The sequence below is a fragment of the Bombus pyrosoma genome, linkage group LG3, assembly GCF_014825855.1.
Source record: "Bombus pyrosoma isolate SC7728 linkage group LG3, ASM1482585v1, whole genome shotgun sequence".
NCBI lineage: Eukaryota > Metazoa > Arthropoda > Insecta > Hymenoptera > Apidae > Bombus > Bombus pyrosoma.
This window is the reverse complement of record NC_057772.1, coordinates 4202032-4214188: the sequence shown is the minus strand read 5'-3', so window position 1 is coordinate 4214188 and position 12157 is coordinate 4202032. Positions and strand designations below refer to the sequence as shown.

At 42.4% G+C, this 12157-nt stretch overlaps 1 protein-coding gene across 4 annotated transcripts in view; it reads left to right on the top strand.

Moving 5' to 3' along the window:
- Positions 1 to 12157, top strand: part of LOC122566125 (protein outspread) — a 213651-nt gene that overhangs the window by 50861 nt on the left and 150633 nt on the right. For all 4 annotated transcript variants that reach the window (XM_043722895.1, XM_043722894.1, XM_043722898.1 and 1 more), the window contains exon 2: positions 12023 to 12103. In XM_043722895.1, coding sequence (XP_043578830.1) covers positions 12023 to 12103 — 81 coding nt within the window. The remainder of the gene's footprint in view (positions 1 to 12022; positions 12104 to 12157) is intronic.

Here is a 12157-nt window from a genome sequence, read left to right as displayed (position 1 = left end):
TAATTCGAGCTCGTGGGAGCAATCGGCCAGAAGGACGTTAATCTGCAGGCAAGATAACTCCAGATAAATAACCAGTTATAGAAACACCTTCGAACGATAACAAATTATTTAGATCTTCCTCGCATAATTATATATACGTGGGTCTATTAGCAACGTCGAAGTTGTCGCAGACGTCAAATTTAAATCGGTGATTATTTTACCAGTATTTATTTTACACACGTACTTTGTATACATTTGTAACATTTTTATTATGAAATATTCCAATTAATTTTTAATGCCACTGTTAGCAGATTAGCATCGAAAAAGTAATTGTTCTATCATTTCGGTATTTCGTTATTTGGATACTGTTGTCTATATATTAAATCGAACATAGGAAACTCTATAGTATTACATTGAATTTTCAGTAAAACTATGTACTGTATCATGCTTACACGTCGAATGTCACAAACACCTGTCGGTGTTCGAAAATCGAAAAGCAAGAAGTTACGTAGCGTTGGAATGTTCACGGTGAACGCCACGTAACGCAGAAGAGGGCCGTAATATCCATGAAATGTCAATAACCGACACAGCTATAGCACTTTACATAATGAACCACGTAGACAGAACCGCCTCATACCCGATCAACGTGTTTCTTCCTTTCTTCTTTTCCACCCCTTCCTCTCTCAACGATTCCTCGTTATTTTTATCGCGCGAGCCACGAACGAACGATGTGTGTTCTCAGCTCGCACTCGCAGGTTCGTTAGTGATTTAAGTGGTAACAATGGTGTACAACAGGAGTCTGTAGCTAATTATTTCGCATATACAGGGTGTTTCTAATGTTTTCAGCCAACAGCAGTCAGGTCAGACTTGGTTCACGTACGAGTTCACGTTGCCACGAGTAGATTCAACCGGCGACAGTTCGTTCGATCAGACACTGACTAAAATATGGTACAAATAAATCCAACGGAATAAAAAAGCTTCGTCAGCTGGCGTATAGTAAAATTATTCGCAACTTGGAAAATGATTCTCAGCAACGTTTTCGCGCCTGAACATTTTTACCTTATAAATATTCCCTACGTATTTCCCGACAGCCTGTATAACGTTTTCCCTCTATTTCCACTTGTGGATTACGCCTCTGCAGTTTGGTTAGAAAAATTAGGAACACCCTGTACTTTCGTACATGCCTGCTTCTATATTTCTGCTTCTTTTTTCTCCTTATTACCTGTTCCTCCAGCTACAACGAGGTAACGACGAGGTAACGACGACGAAACACACAGGCTGCGTTCGATCCCACGTCTTCGACCTCCTCGACGCTTCTCTTGGGCAATTCTTTCGAAGTTAACCAGCCGGGTTATTTGTATGCATTTGTATGCACAGCTGTATTGTTGTTGCAAAACATGCGAGCGGGTAATCGACGTAACACGCGAGGAGAGGGAACTGGCGGAGAAGAGAGGGGGCAGGGAGAGAGACAAGGGAGGTGGGTTAATCTTGCGTAACGTAATGATTCTCTCTTGGTACGATGCGGCTGCTGTTGCCGGTGCTGCCGCTGCTTTTCGATTTCTTGCGTCCCGAGCATGATCGATGATGGTAAATCGTACGAATGCTTTACAATGATAATGATACGTTGCGATTCTACGCTTGCCTGCTGCGTAGTAGCAACTTCCCCACAGCTCGCCAGCCCTCTCTGATTTCTCTGTTTCACAGGGGACATTGTGGAATAACGACTGCTCCACCGATGGGCCATTCGATCGTACGTTGATTTGCTTTTTTCAAGCTGGCGGATTTGCAGAGAGGTTCCCCGGTACAAAAAAAAACCGTGCACCGTGACTGGATATTACTATTTGTTGATCAGACGTTAAAGGGTAGTTTTTAAGAGATTCACGGCATGTCTGCGCGTAATGACGATCGAACAGTGAAAGATTAGTGTTGACGTTAAGTTGTCGGAAAGTTAAAGAAGCTCGCGGCCCCTTTTCTACGTTATTTCCTGTGTACGATGGAAAATCTTGTCGCACCGATCTCCGACATAAATTTCGTATCTCGTCGGCGACGTTTAAGAATCGATTAGCCCCGCTTTCACTTTCCCCGGGACCTCCTTGATCCGTTTCACGTAATCGTCGTTTAAAAACAAGACACGTAAGGTGGTTCTGCGATCTTTGCACAACCTGTGGTCCTGCTGGACCAGGTAAGCGATCATTAACTGGTAAATTGTTTCGACTTCGATTCACCGTACGCGCACAATGTCCATCTGAAAAACGTTTCTCCTCGTTTTCTCCTGCTTTCTTACGCCCTCAGCTCGTTTTTCCATGGTTCCTCTCACACCTATCGATTAACGGAAACGTCAGGTTGGCCTGTTTAGTCAAGACGACCGAGTAAGATGGCTTTTCCCGGACGGAGGTTTAACGACCGCTTAATCGTAGGATTCGCGTTGAAAACTGTTCGTTAATTGTGGTTACGCGTGGAAACGGAGCAATACGATGGATACCGGCCGTGGGAAGGAGACGAGAAGAACAGCTGAGAACGAAAACCGAGCATCGTGGAACTAGGTAAAGCTCGCTTTTGCTCGATCGAGCGTCGATCGTTGGTTCTTTCTCGAACGATCCTATACTTTCTTTTACGCTCATGAACGATGGTTTTCACGCTATGCAATTCCAACGCGAATTCCGTCCTTTTTTCTTTTTTCCTATAATTGATAGGTACATTTAGGTCGATCGTTTAACCTTAATGTAACCTCCGTTATCATTTAAACGCATCGTCCCATTAATTTCGTACTGCCGTAACACGTTTTCATAACTCGTAAAAGTATAATCAACTTCTTATAATAACAGATGCAGTACACACTTTTTTCCTTTGTTATGAAAACTGCCAATGGAGCCAGTTATTACGGTAGCTATTGCGCCATCACGATTATCATTATGACTATCCAACCGAAGGGCTGATAGGATTAAAAAGGATCGTTTGACGTGATTCTGTCGACGATGGCGCAAAGAGGCCGTAAATGTGGCTCGTCGTGGCAAGTAGAGTCTGAAACGCGACGAAGTGATAGGATGGCCTCCTCCGTGACGGAATTCGCAGGGCAACACCAGTTTCTTGAGGTTTTCCACGGTTGTTACGCGGTCGCTAAGTTAATTGAGTAGAAAGCCACTGAAACTGGAAATCAGTCGGCGTGTCAAACGTCGAGGCGGATAGAGACGCCCCGCGGTGGAGCTAGTGTCATCAATTTAGTCGATGGAATCGATTATTCGACGGTCTGGTCGCTTGGAATCGAGGCTGCGGATTTTTCACGTTCACATTGCTTCTCAATTATCGTGTCGAATGCCTGTTTCTTGCTTTTACGTCGATTTACCTGTTGCAGGCAAAAAGTAACGTATACCTGGCAAAACCAGGCTAGAATCGAGTACAATTTAAAAGATAAAAAGGTATACGATTCCGTGTCCAATGGACGTACAAGCGATAAAAACGTTTCCTATATGCGTTACCTCGAATCGAACGTGTTAATCGTCCGTGGATTATTTGAATGTCGTGGCGAGTTAAAAAAAGTCTGCACGAAGAAGTCGAACGCTGTGAAAATGACTAACGACAGGCGCCAGATTTCTCAGTGTTTGAATTAAAGAAATAGCCATATTTGCTAAATTCAGCACACTTATTACCATGGCAATGGCGTAACGTTGTACCAGGTGCGCTCAAATTACTTTACGATATTTCGTTACTAAGATGTATGTCGTAAGCTTATTGAAAAAGTGTAACGGCAAGTAAAAACATTTTTCAACAACTTGGTATATACAAAATACCTACGTATTTATTTCTATTTATGTACACGCGCCAGTAGCTAAACGCCATTTATTTCAATTCGTATTCTTATTGCACGAAAATTCGTAGACACAGCGATGAGAACCCCAAAAATCCTGATCGAAAATGCTAGCTACCTGCTAGATAGGTTTATACAACGTATCGCGCGGAAATACGTGATAAAATTTCACGCCGAAAGAAGCACTCGTACGATCCAGCCATACGAAATTCGCTCGGCAATCGACGTATTGAAACTCTTCGAGAAATCGTTTTATGGTTTCTCCATTAACACGATCTCGCAGGTGGAACCGATTCGTCCTTGATCCCATAGGCTGTTAAAAAAGAGAGAAAAAAAATTGTAGCGATCGGTAATAGATATTTCTCTGCGGCGGTGAAAACGAACGTGTGCACGCGCAACTCACTCTTTAATCTTTTCGTCGATCGATTTCTTGTCGCGATAATATCTCGATACCAGGATGCTAGGTGGGGACAGGTTTCTCGGGCGAGAGAGGAAAGCAGAAATGTAAGAGCGAGGGTTGGTCGAGGTGGCCAGAATGGACACCGGATGTGGGATATGCAGACGACGAGATGCGTGGGATTCCTCGTGTGATGCACGCGAGCGGGTTCTTCGTGTCTCGAGACCGGTAAGAGAGAAACGAAGCTACGGCGAGGCGAGACTCTTCTTGGTGTTCAGTTGCTGCACGTAGAAGTCTCGATGCTGCCTCGACAAATCGTCGTTCGTACCGCAAACACTGCTCGGTGAACGGAATCTGTGTGGATGTAGGGAGAAGGGAATTGGAATCGCGGTTAAAAAGAATTCGTAGAAGCGTTGTTTTGTCAGATGATCACGGATCGACGTCTTGTACGATGAATTATCAAGACGCATATATATGGATACTTAGCAATATCAGAATTGAAGTATCTCCGGAGATAAAAATATTTTTGCGCCAGTGGTTTAATACATTTTCGTTGGGAATTTCAAACGGCATCGATTAATCGCGATTAAGAGGAAATCGCGGCAGTATATAGCGTTGTTTTGTTAGATGGTCACGAGTCGGGATCTTGTCCGGACAATTATCAAGACGCACATGGTTTCTTAGCGATATTGAAATTAAGATACGTCGTTTCTTGCCACAGACGCGAGACATTTCGACGACGTAGAAACGATTATTTTCCAGGTTCGTCCCGAATTCCTGTTTTTTCTTTTTCTTTTTTTTTTTTGTTGGAATAAGAAATTCAGCCAAACATCGCGCATCACGAAATTAGTTTCAAAGGGCGAGGATAGCGATGAACAGTTAACGCGGCATTAGTCTAATCGTCGCTCTGTTCCGACACAGTCAGAGGGCAATACCTGTTGCGTTCGAAAGACGTCAGATTTACGTTGTTGGGTAGAAACTCGACGATGTAAATTGGTTTGCCCGCGGACGATTTCATGGGCGAGTTCCGCGATGGGGGAATCGTCGAATCGCATTTACACTCGATTACCGCACGGAAGAAATGAATTCGCGGCGATAGAACGTTAACGATTCGCCGTTCCTCCTCTTGATTCTCTCTCTGAACGAAAACCGTCTCTAATAAGAGATCCGCCTCGTTACTGAATCTAAACGGACATCTATCTTGCCTGGCTTCCTGTATTCCGACAGCGTGCGCCGGCTATACGATCACGTAGTGTATGTACACCACCACACGAAAGTATCCGGACAACACCTGGCTGTCTTCTATACAATGCGATGTAATAATTAAATTACAGATAAAAGCGTGTTATTACCGATGATAAGTGCTGTAATAGGTAATTTAAAGTTATGGTCTTCTAACTTTATAAGAAGGTGGTCGGAAAGTAACGTTTCTAGGTATTAAAACGTAGCTTGTCATGTGACACGTTACGCTAGTAGCATATTTTATTTCGTATTTCGATTACCGCATCAACGGCATAGTATAAGTCGTTCATTTTGATATAACGTAAGATGATTCTAGAACTTTGTCTAATTTTATCCAGAATGTTCGATGATATGTTTTTTTGAAAATCCATGCAAAAATAAAGATCATACAGGAAAGAAAGTTTGGATTTTAGAGAATCTTCGTATCTGTAGTATCGATTTTTCGTTAACACGTCCTGCTTATTACATTCACAGACTATCGCCAGAAACGCGACTATTACCATACTTGTCACGTTCTCAAAATAGAGAACGCTTCAACGGGACCTTTTTTATTGGCCAGGCGTCGCCTACGACACGGTCTGATTGGCTAACGAGTTGGCTGATGCGGTAGATTTTTAATTGCTTTCATAAAGCTTGGCTTGTTTCTTCGACGATCGTTGTTCGCCATGTTTCAAGCTGGCCTTTTAGACGTTGAGAGGCGTCGGGGCGCACCTACACCTCTCCGTGATCGACTTTATTAGAGATTAGCGCGGCTGGTCTCGAGTGGGCCCGCATCTCGGTCGCGTTTAGAGCTTAAGGACTGGCAAGGACTCGGTCGAAGCGTGTCAAGGACGACCGCGAGAAAGCCACGAGAGAAGGAGAGACCTCTTTGCCTCGAACGATCAACCTGTTGTCCAATTATTGCCAGTTGCCGAGACGAACGTGTCCCTCGATTGCGCAATCGACACCACGGCAGGTCATCGACTGATCTTTCAGCTTTGGATTAGTACATCGACGTTCGTTGATCCTTGTTGCGCGAGCAAATGTCGGAAAGTTTGGCACCACAGATGGCGGAAATGTTTCCCAGGGCCTGTCGTTGAGATGATTTATCGAGACATCGATGGAGATTACGATGTTAATTAATATCGGTTGTAGTTCTTCGTGGGATCTCGCAGTATTAGGTCGGCTGAACAGAGACGGCGAATATCGTTCTGGCAAGATTGTTTAGCGAAACGACGAATGTAAAAGGCGTTGTCGAATGCTTTGATGATGTTTCTGCTTGTTTAGCAATATTTATTACGTTAGTTATATGTTAAGGTTATATATTAAAGTTACAGGTCTACGAGATCGTTCTGGGAAGATTATTTGGTAATCGTTAGGTGATGAACGCAAGAGACGTTGCTAGATCTTCGTCTTTCTGTATATTTCTATATTATACGAATTTTCCTTTCAACGTTATTACTCGCATAAAACGCGATAAAATTTACGCGCAAAATAATTGCGGTAGTTTTCCAACGCGCTTTTGTCCAGATGCGAGATAGTACGGCGTGGGGGAGAGTCGGCTGGCCGGAAGTCAATTGTGAACGTGCGACGGACGACAGGAAATCAGCGGACGCCCGGACGGAAAGCGGTTAAACAGAGCGTAGATTCGATGCGATCGATTCGACCGGACAAAAAGCACAGCGTCCACAGAGAGAAAGATACAGGATCTTTAGAATTATCTCGGTGGATAGATCGAACATAGAGGTGTGTTGTAGCCATAGCCACGAAGGAATTCGCGATTTTATTGGCTCGTTTCTTAGTGGAATCGCGATTCTAATCGTCCTCGATAAGCTAACTGGACTGTGAATCCGGACTGGCTCGTTCCCGGAACACCGATATACAATTTATGCATACTTTTCTCCTTTCTTGCGAAACAAAGATCACGCTGCATTACCAGCGTTTGTTTCGTTTTCGTAATACCGAAATCGATCCGACATTTTCTTCGACGTTGATCGCCATGTAAGTACGTTACGAGGCAAAACTTTTCGATCCTTTCTCGATCGTATTGAAAATATCTGAACATTCGTCGTAGAAATCTTGCGCCGCGTGTACGTCTGATATATTTTTAAATTTCGCTGAACGCTCCGACGAGTGGATCGTGGTAGATGTTGCAGCAACATTCGCATTTTACCTTTGGCGTAATTGAATTCAGTATGCTCAACCTTCGATCGGTACATAAGGCGAAATCCTTGGTACGTAATTGGTTAAACGGGTTTCAGGTCGATCACATCGAGAATTAAACATAATGTTATGCTAGATTTACTGCAGCGTGCACTAATTTGTAACAGACCTTAATTTTAGTACTCGTTGTAGTAAAACGCAGTACATGCCAATATCGAATGTGGCTACAAATTATCAGCGATATAACATCGTATTTGATCCTTAATTGATGATACGATTACGCACTGCATACCGTGGTAACGATACATAATAACAGCGTCAAAAACCAACGAAATCATAAATTCCCTTTGAACGCCTGTTATCATCCTATCCGAGCAATATCCAAGAATAGTCATTTCGTACCTTTCATTACAATGTTAATTTAATCAGTAAAGCAACTGCTTATTAATTATACATATAATTAAACACACGAAAGATAAAATGCGAATTAAGAAACAGATAAATTTAAACAATAATACAATCGGATTAGTATAATTTCGACTGTTAACGTTCTTTATACGTACAACGGGCGTCACTTTGCACGTTTCTCCAGCTATGAAGATCATCGATAGCCAATCGAAATATATTATAAACAAGATAAAAACACAAATTGTATCTATAAACGATAAATATTTCAATCTCCGTAGAACCACAATGCCACGAAACGTTAGACAAAATCGCCAAACGCTGCTCTAATTTACGCTATAACGTAAAGTTCGACGCGTTTCTCGACCGTTTGCAGAATAAACGCGTTGCCGTTCATTTATCTTGCGCGTAATTGCGCTCACGGCAGAGATCTCGCGGCGTAAATTAGTTTATCGTGGACAAGGTTTCTGTTAGACCCCATTTCACAGTGGAATTCCGCAGTGGCGCGCGCATGTTTAGGCATCGAGGCTTTTTGCCGGTGTCCGTGATCTTTTGTTTAGCCCATACAAGGGTACACCATAATTTTCTGCAAAGAAAGACGCGCTCACGGCTAGAACGCCAACACGGCGTTCCTCTTTCCGCGAGGAGCAGGGCAGAGAGCCGAGGGACTTTATTTCTCCATAAAGCCGAGTGAATTCTCGTTCTTGCTCGCGCCAGGCCAGATGATCGCCTGGTTTCGTGATTGCCACGCACTGGAAAATGATCGTCAGTCACGGGAACGAAGACGTATCGCTCTTCTTACCGGTCCTGCGGACTCTTTTTCGTCCCTGTTGTTCGCGCGAGAGCTCCTTTACGGTTTGCTCCTTTGGTTTTACATGTCGAATATTTTAAAGATGTTTCGCGAATGCGAGGTGGAAGTGTCTTTTGTTTCTTATTTCTTCTCTCTCTCTTTTTTCTTTTTTTGCTTTTAAATAGAAGTCTCGATTTTGACGTCAGAGCGAGCGACGACTAAAATACGAACCTTGTCGAGCGCACAAATCAAAATGAAATTGTAGGTTGCGTGGAGGGAAAGAAATTTTTGTCTATAAAATTGATAAATCTGTAAGACCTCTGCGAGAAAGAATTTAAGATATGAAACTTGTATCAAGGAAATCGAAATGAAATTGTATAACGTACGGGAAAGAACACGCTTTCATTCGTGTAATTACATTTTACAAAAAAAAAAAAAAAGAGAAAAAAAAGAAAAAGAACGAACATTCGAATGTTAGAAACTACACCATTATATTCTATATATAATTATGAAATTACGAAAGTAGAATCTTAAATGAGGAGACACTAACAATTTACGAAGAAGAAATTGCAAAGTGTAAATTGCTGTGAAATTAGCCTCCATATGAAGTACTTCACGGCTACTTATCATATTTCTGCCCACCGTGCACTGGTATCTCGTATTATAAGATCTTCCACTCTTCCACAACCTTCAACACAGTTACCTTCCACAACCAATTCCTAACTTGAGTAATAAAATCGATATCGTTATACATTAATCCATTGCAATTAGTTTTATTTCTTCACAAAACTTCACGGATTTCTCATCTATTCCAAAAGAGACCTCGTGTCTTCCTATCGCAGACGTTTTTCATCGATGCCATATCAAGATCAGCAGATCGACAAAGTTGTACTTGTCCTTTCTTTCTCTTTTTATTCGACTACCTTCGATTACCTTCGACTGGATGCACGGGTTGTTATTAAGCACGGGAAATCTGGGTCGTCGCGCGTCATTCTAGGTGAAATTTCTTCAGCTGTCGAAGATCGCTCGATCGTCTCGAACATGTATACTTAATTCCACGACAAAGTTCTCGAGCGAGAGGAAAAACCGTTCGCCGATTCGCGTGGCTCGTTCCCTTCTCGGGATGCAACTTTCGTAACGAGCGAAAGTGACGCACGGTCGTTTTGTTTCCCCTCGATATATCGCGTCTTTTTTTTTTTTTTTCGAGATATTTGGAAAGCGCGCGGTGTAAAGCTATCGAAACTGGCTTCCGTGCATCAACGGAAGCGATTCCCGTGGAATAATGTAACGCGAAAGAGGTGCACGCGAGCTTCATTATCATATTTCCAAGGAAAACGATCCGTCGAAGTTGTTCCTTCGGGGAAAACATGGAAAATTATGCGCTCGGTAACGAGTATGTGTTAAAACCTTGCTGTTTCTTTAAATATACGTTGTTTTAGACGTGTAATGAGAATATGATGAAGCCACAACGGAGGAGTTTACAAGGAATTAGGGTTATAACGAGCAATTTTTATTTAAAAAGAGAAGAAGAAGTCAGGATGGATACATTGGGATATTACTGTTATAAAAGGGCTCTCTAATTACAAAGACGAATATACAAGAGCACGATCTCTTCCTTTCCCTGCCGAGAAATTCCAATAAATAAATTCGATCTTCCAGATAAGAGCTCTCGAATCGTACAGTCGAAAATTCCCAATTATCGCGTTTTTATCCGTTTAATCCTAGTTCCAGTCAAAAAGAACAAACATACGATCGTTCTATATTTTCTGTGGGAAGAGAATTTTTAGTCGAAGCGGCTTTCATCGATCGTTGAAATAAATATATCGCTATGAGTGGAGGAAATACTACGACAAAACACGTGAAACACGTGAAACGTACGCTCGCTTCTGATGAATGACCGATTTAAGATTCCTCGAAGATATTGTACGTGCTCACGTGACTTTCCTTTCCATCTGAATGGCCGCCGTTTCTGTTTCTCTTCCTCTCTCTTGAACCCTTCGATCCAATCCTCCTTAGCTTCTCTCTCTCTCTCTCTCTCTCTCTCTTCACTGTTTCTCGTTCTTTCTATCCCTGGACGGTAGTCCCTAAATCTTCCTCTAAACATAATAATAGAGTTTGAAGAGGATCTGGCGTGCAGCCGCGGCGTTGTTGGAAAGTTTGATTAGCTCGCTGCATGGAGAAGCTCGTTCCATGGACGCGACGGGAGATTGCTTTTCGTGGTTGATATTCCGCTTATGTTTTCTCTGGAATGTCGACGTCGATGGACACCGCCGGAACTTTTTTAATAATTATCTCTCTCCCTCTCTCTCTCTCTCCCATTCGTTTCGAGGGTCGAAGTGTGGACATTATAGCGGGGTTGGCCGTGGTTGGGTGGAGAACTAGTCGAATAAGTTAGACAGTTAATGAGCTGTTATATAAAACAGAATATGTGTCCTTTTTTTAAAATGTATTTTCTTATTTTTATTTATCGAGGTTAAATTTACCCCGTCAGAGGATCAAAGTGTTGATATTACGATGAAGCTGGTGGGGGTTGGTCGGAAAACGAGAGCAATAAAATAGAAAATTAATGAAATCGATACGCACAAGAGAGAGTTCGGTACATGTTTGTTTCTTCACGTACGTTTCTCTATTGTTCGCGTTAGAAGATCGAGATGTAAATATATATCAGAGTGGTGTTGAAGGGACGTGAAAGAAGAGGAACGAGTTAACAAGTTAACGAGACTGCTGCATAAAACGTAGCATTGATTTAGAGGTATATGTTTTTCGTTTATATTCATCGAGGTTAAGTCTCGCTTTACAATGTCCAATCTGTGTCATCGATATTCATATTTCTTTGGTTCGCCAGTACATATTTCTCCGGTGTCCGCCTACAGCCGGCGAGTTCTATAAGCGCGACGTGAAACTACGTAGAAAGTCTTTGTACTCGATAGAAATAATAACGACGTCAGAAGTTCAATGCAACGTGACGAAACGCATAATGCACGCGACGAAGTGTGACTTCTTTGGATTCATTCTCATCTCACCAACCTCTTGACTTTTCTTTCACTGTACCGTCTCTGTGCTAACTCTGTACTATCTCTACACTGTTCATCGAGTGTCACTGCATTTATATCTATAAACATTTATAACTTCGATCCAGTGAACATTCTTTTTACCCGACATAACGTAACACCAATAAGCCTGCTGGCTATTTGTAGAGTTAACGATAGCTACTAGTATCGATCAACGTCAAAACTAAACACGATCTATATTTATGTTGCAGGCAACGAGGAAGATTTCAAAATGCGGGTACCTGTTCGTCGCCCCGGGCTGGGATTTCTCGAATCCGCTGAATCGAACGAAGGTAAGAGGAACGAGACGAATTTTATACTTCACCGTTAAAACCTATCGTCAAAGA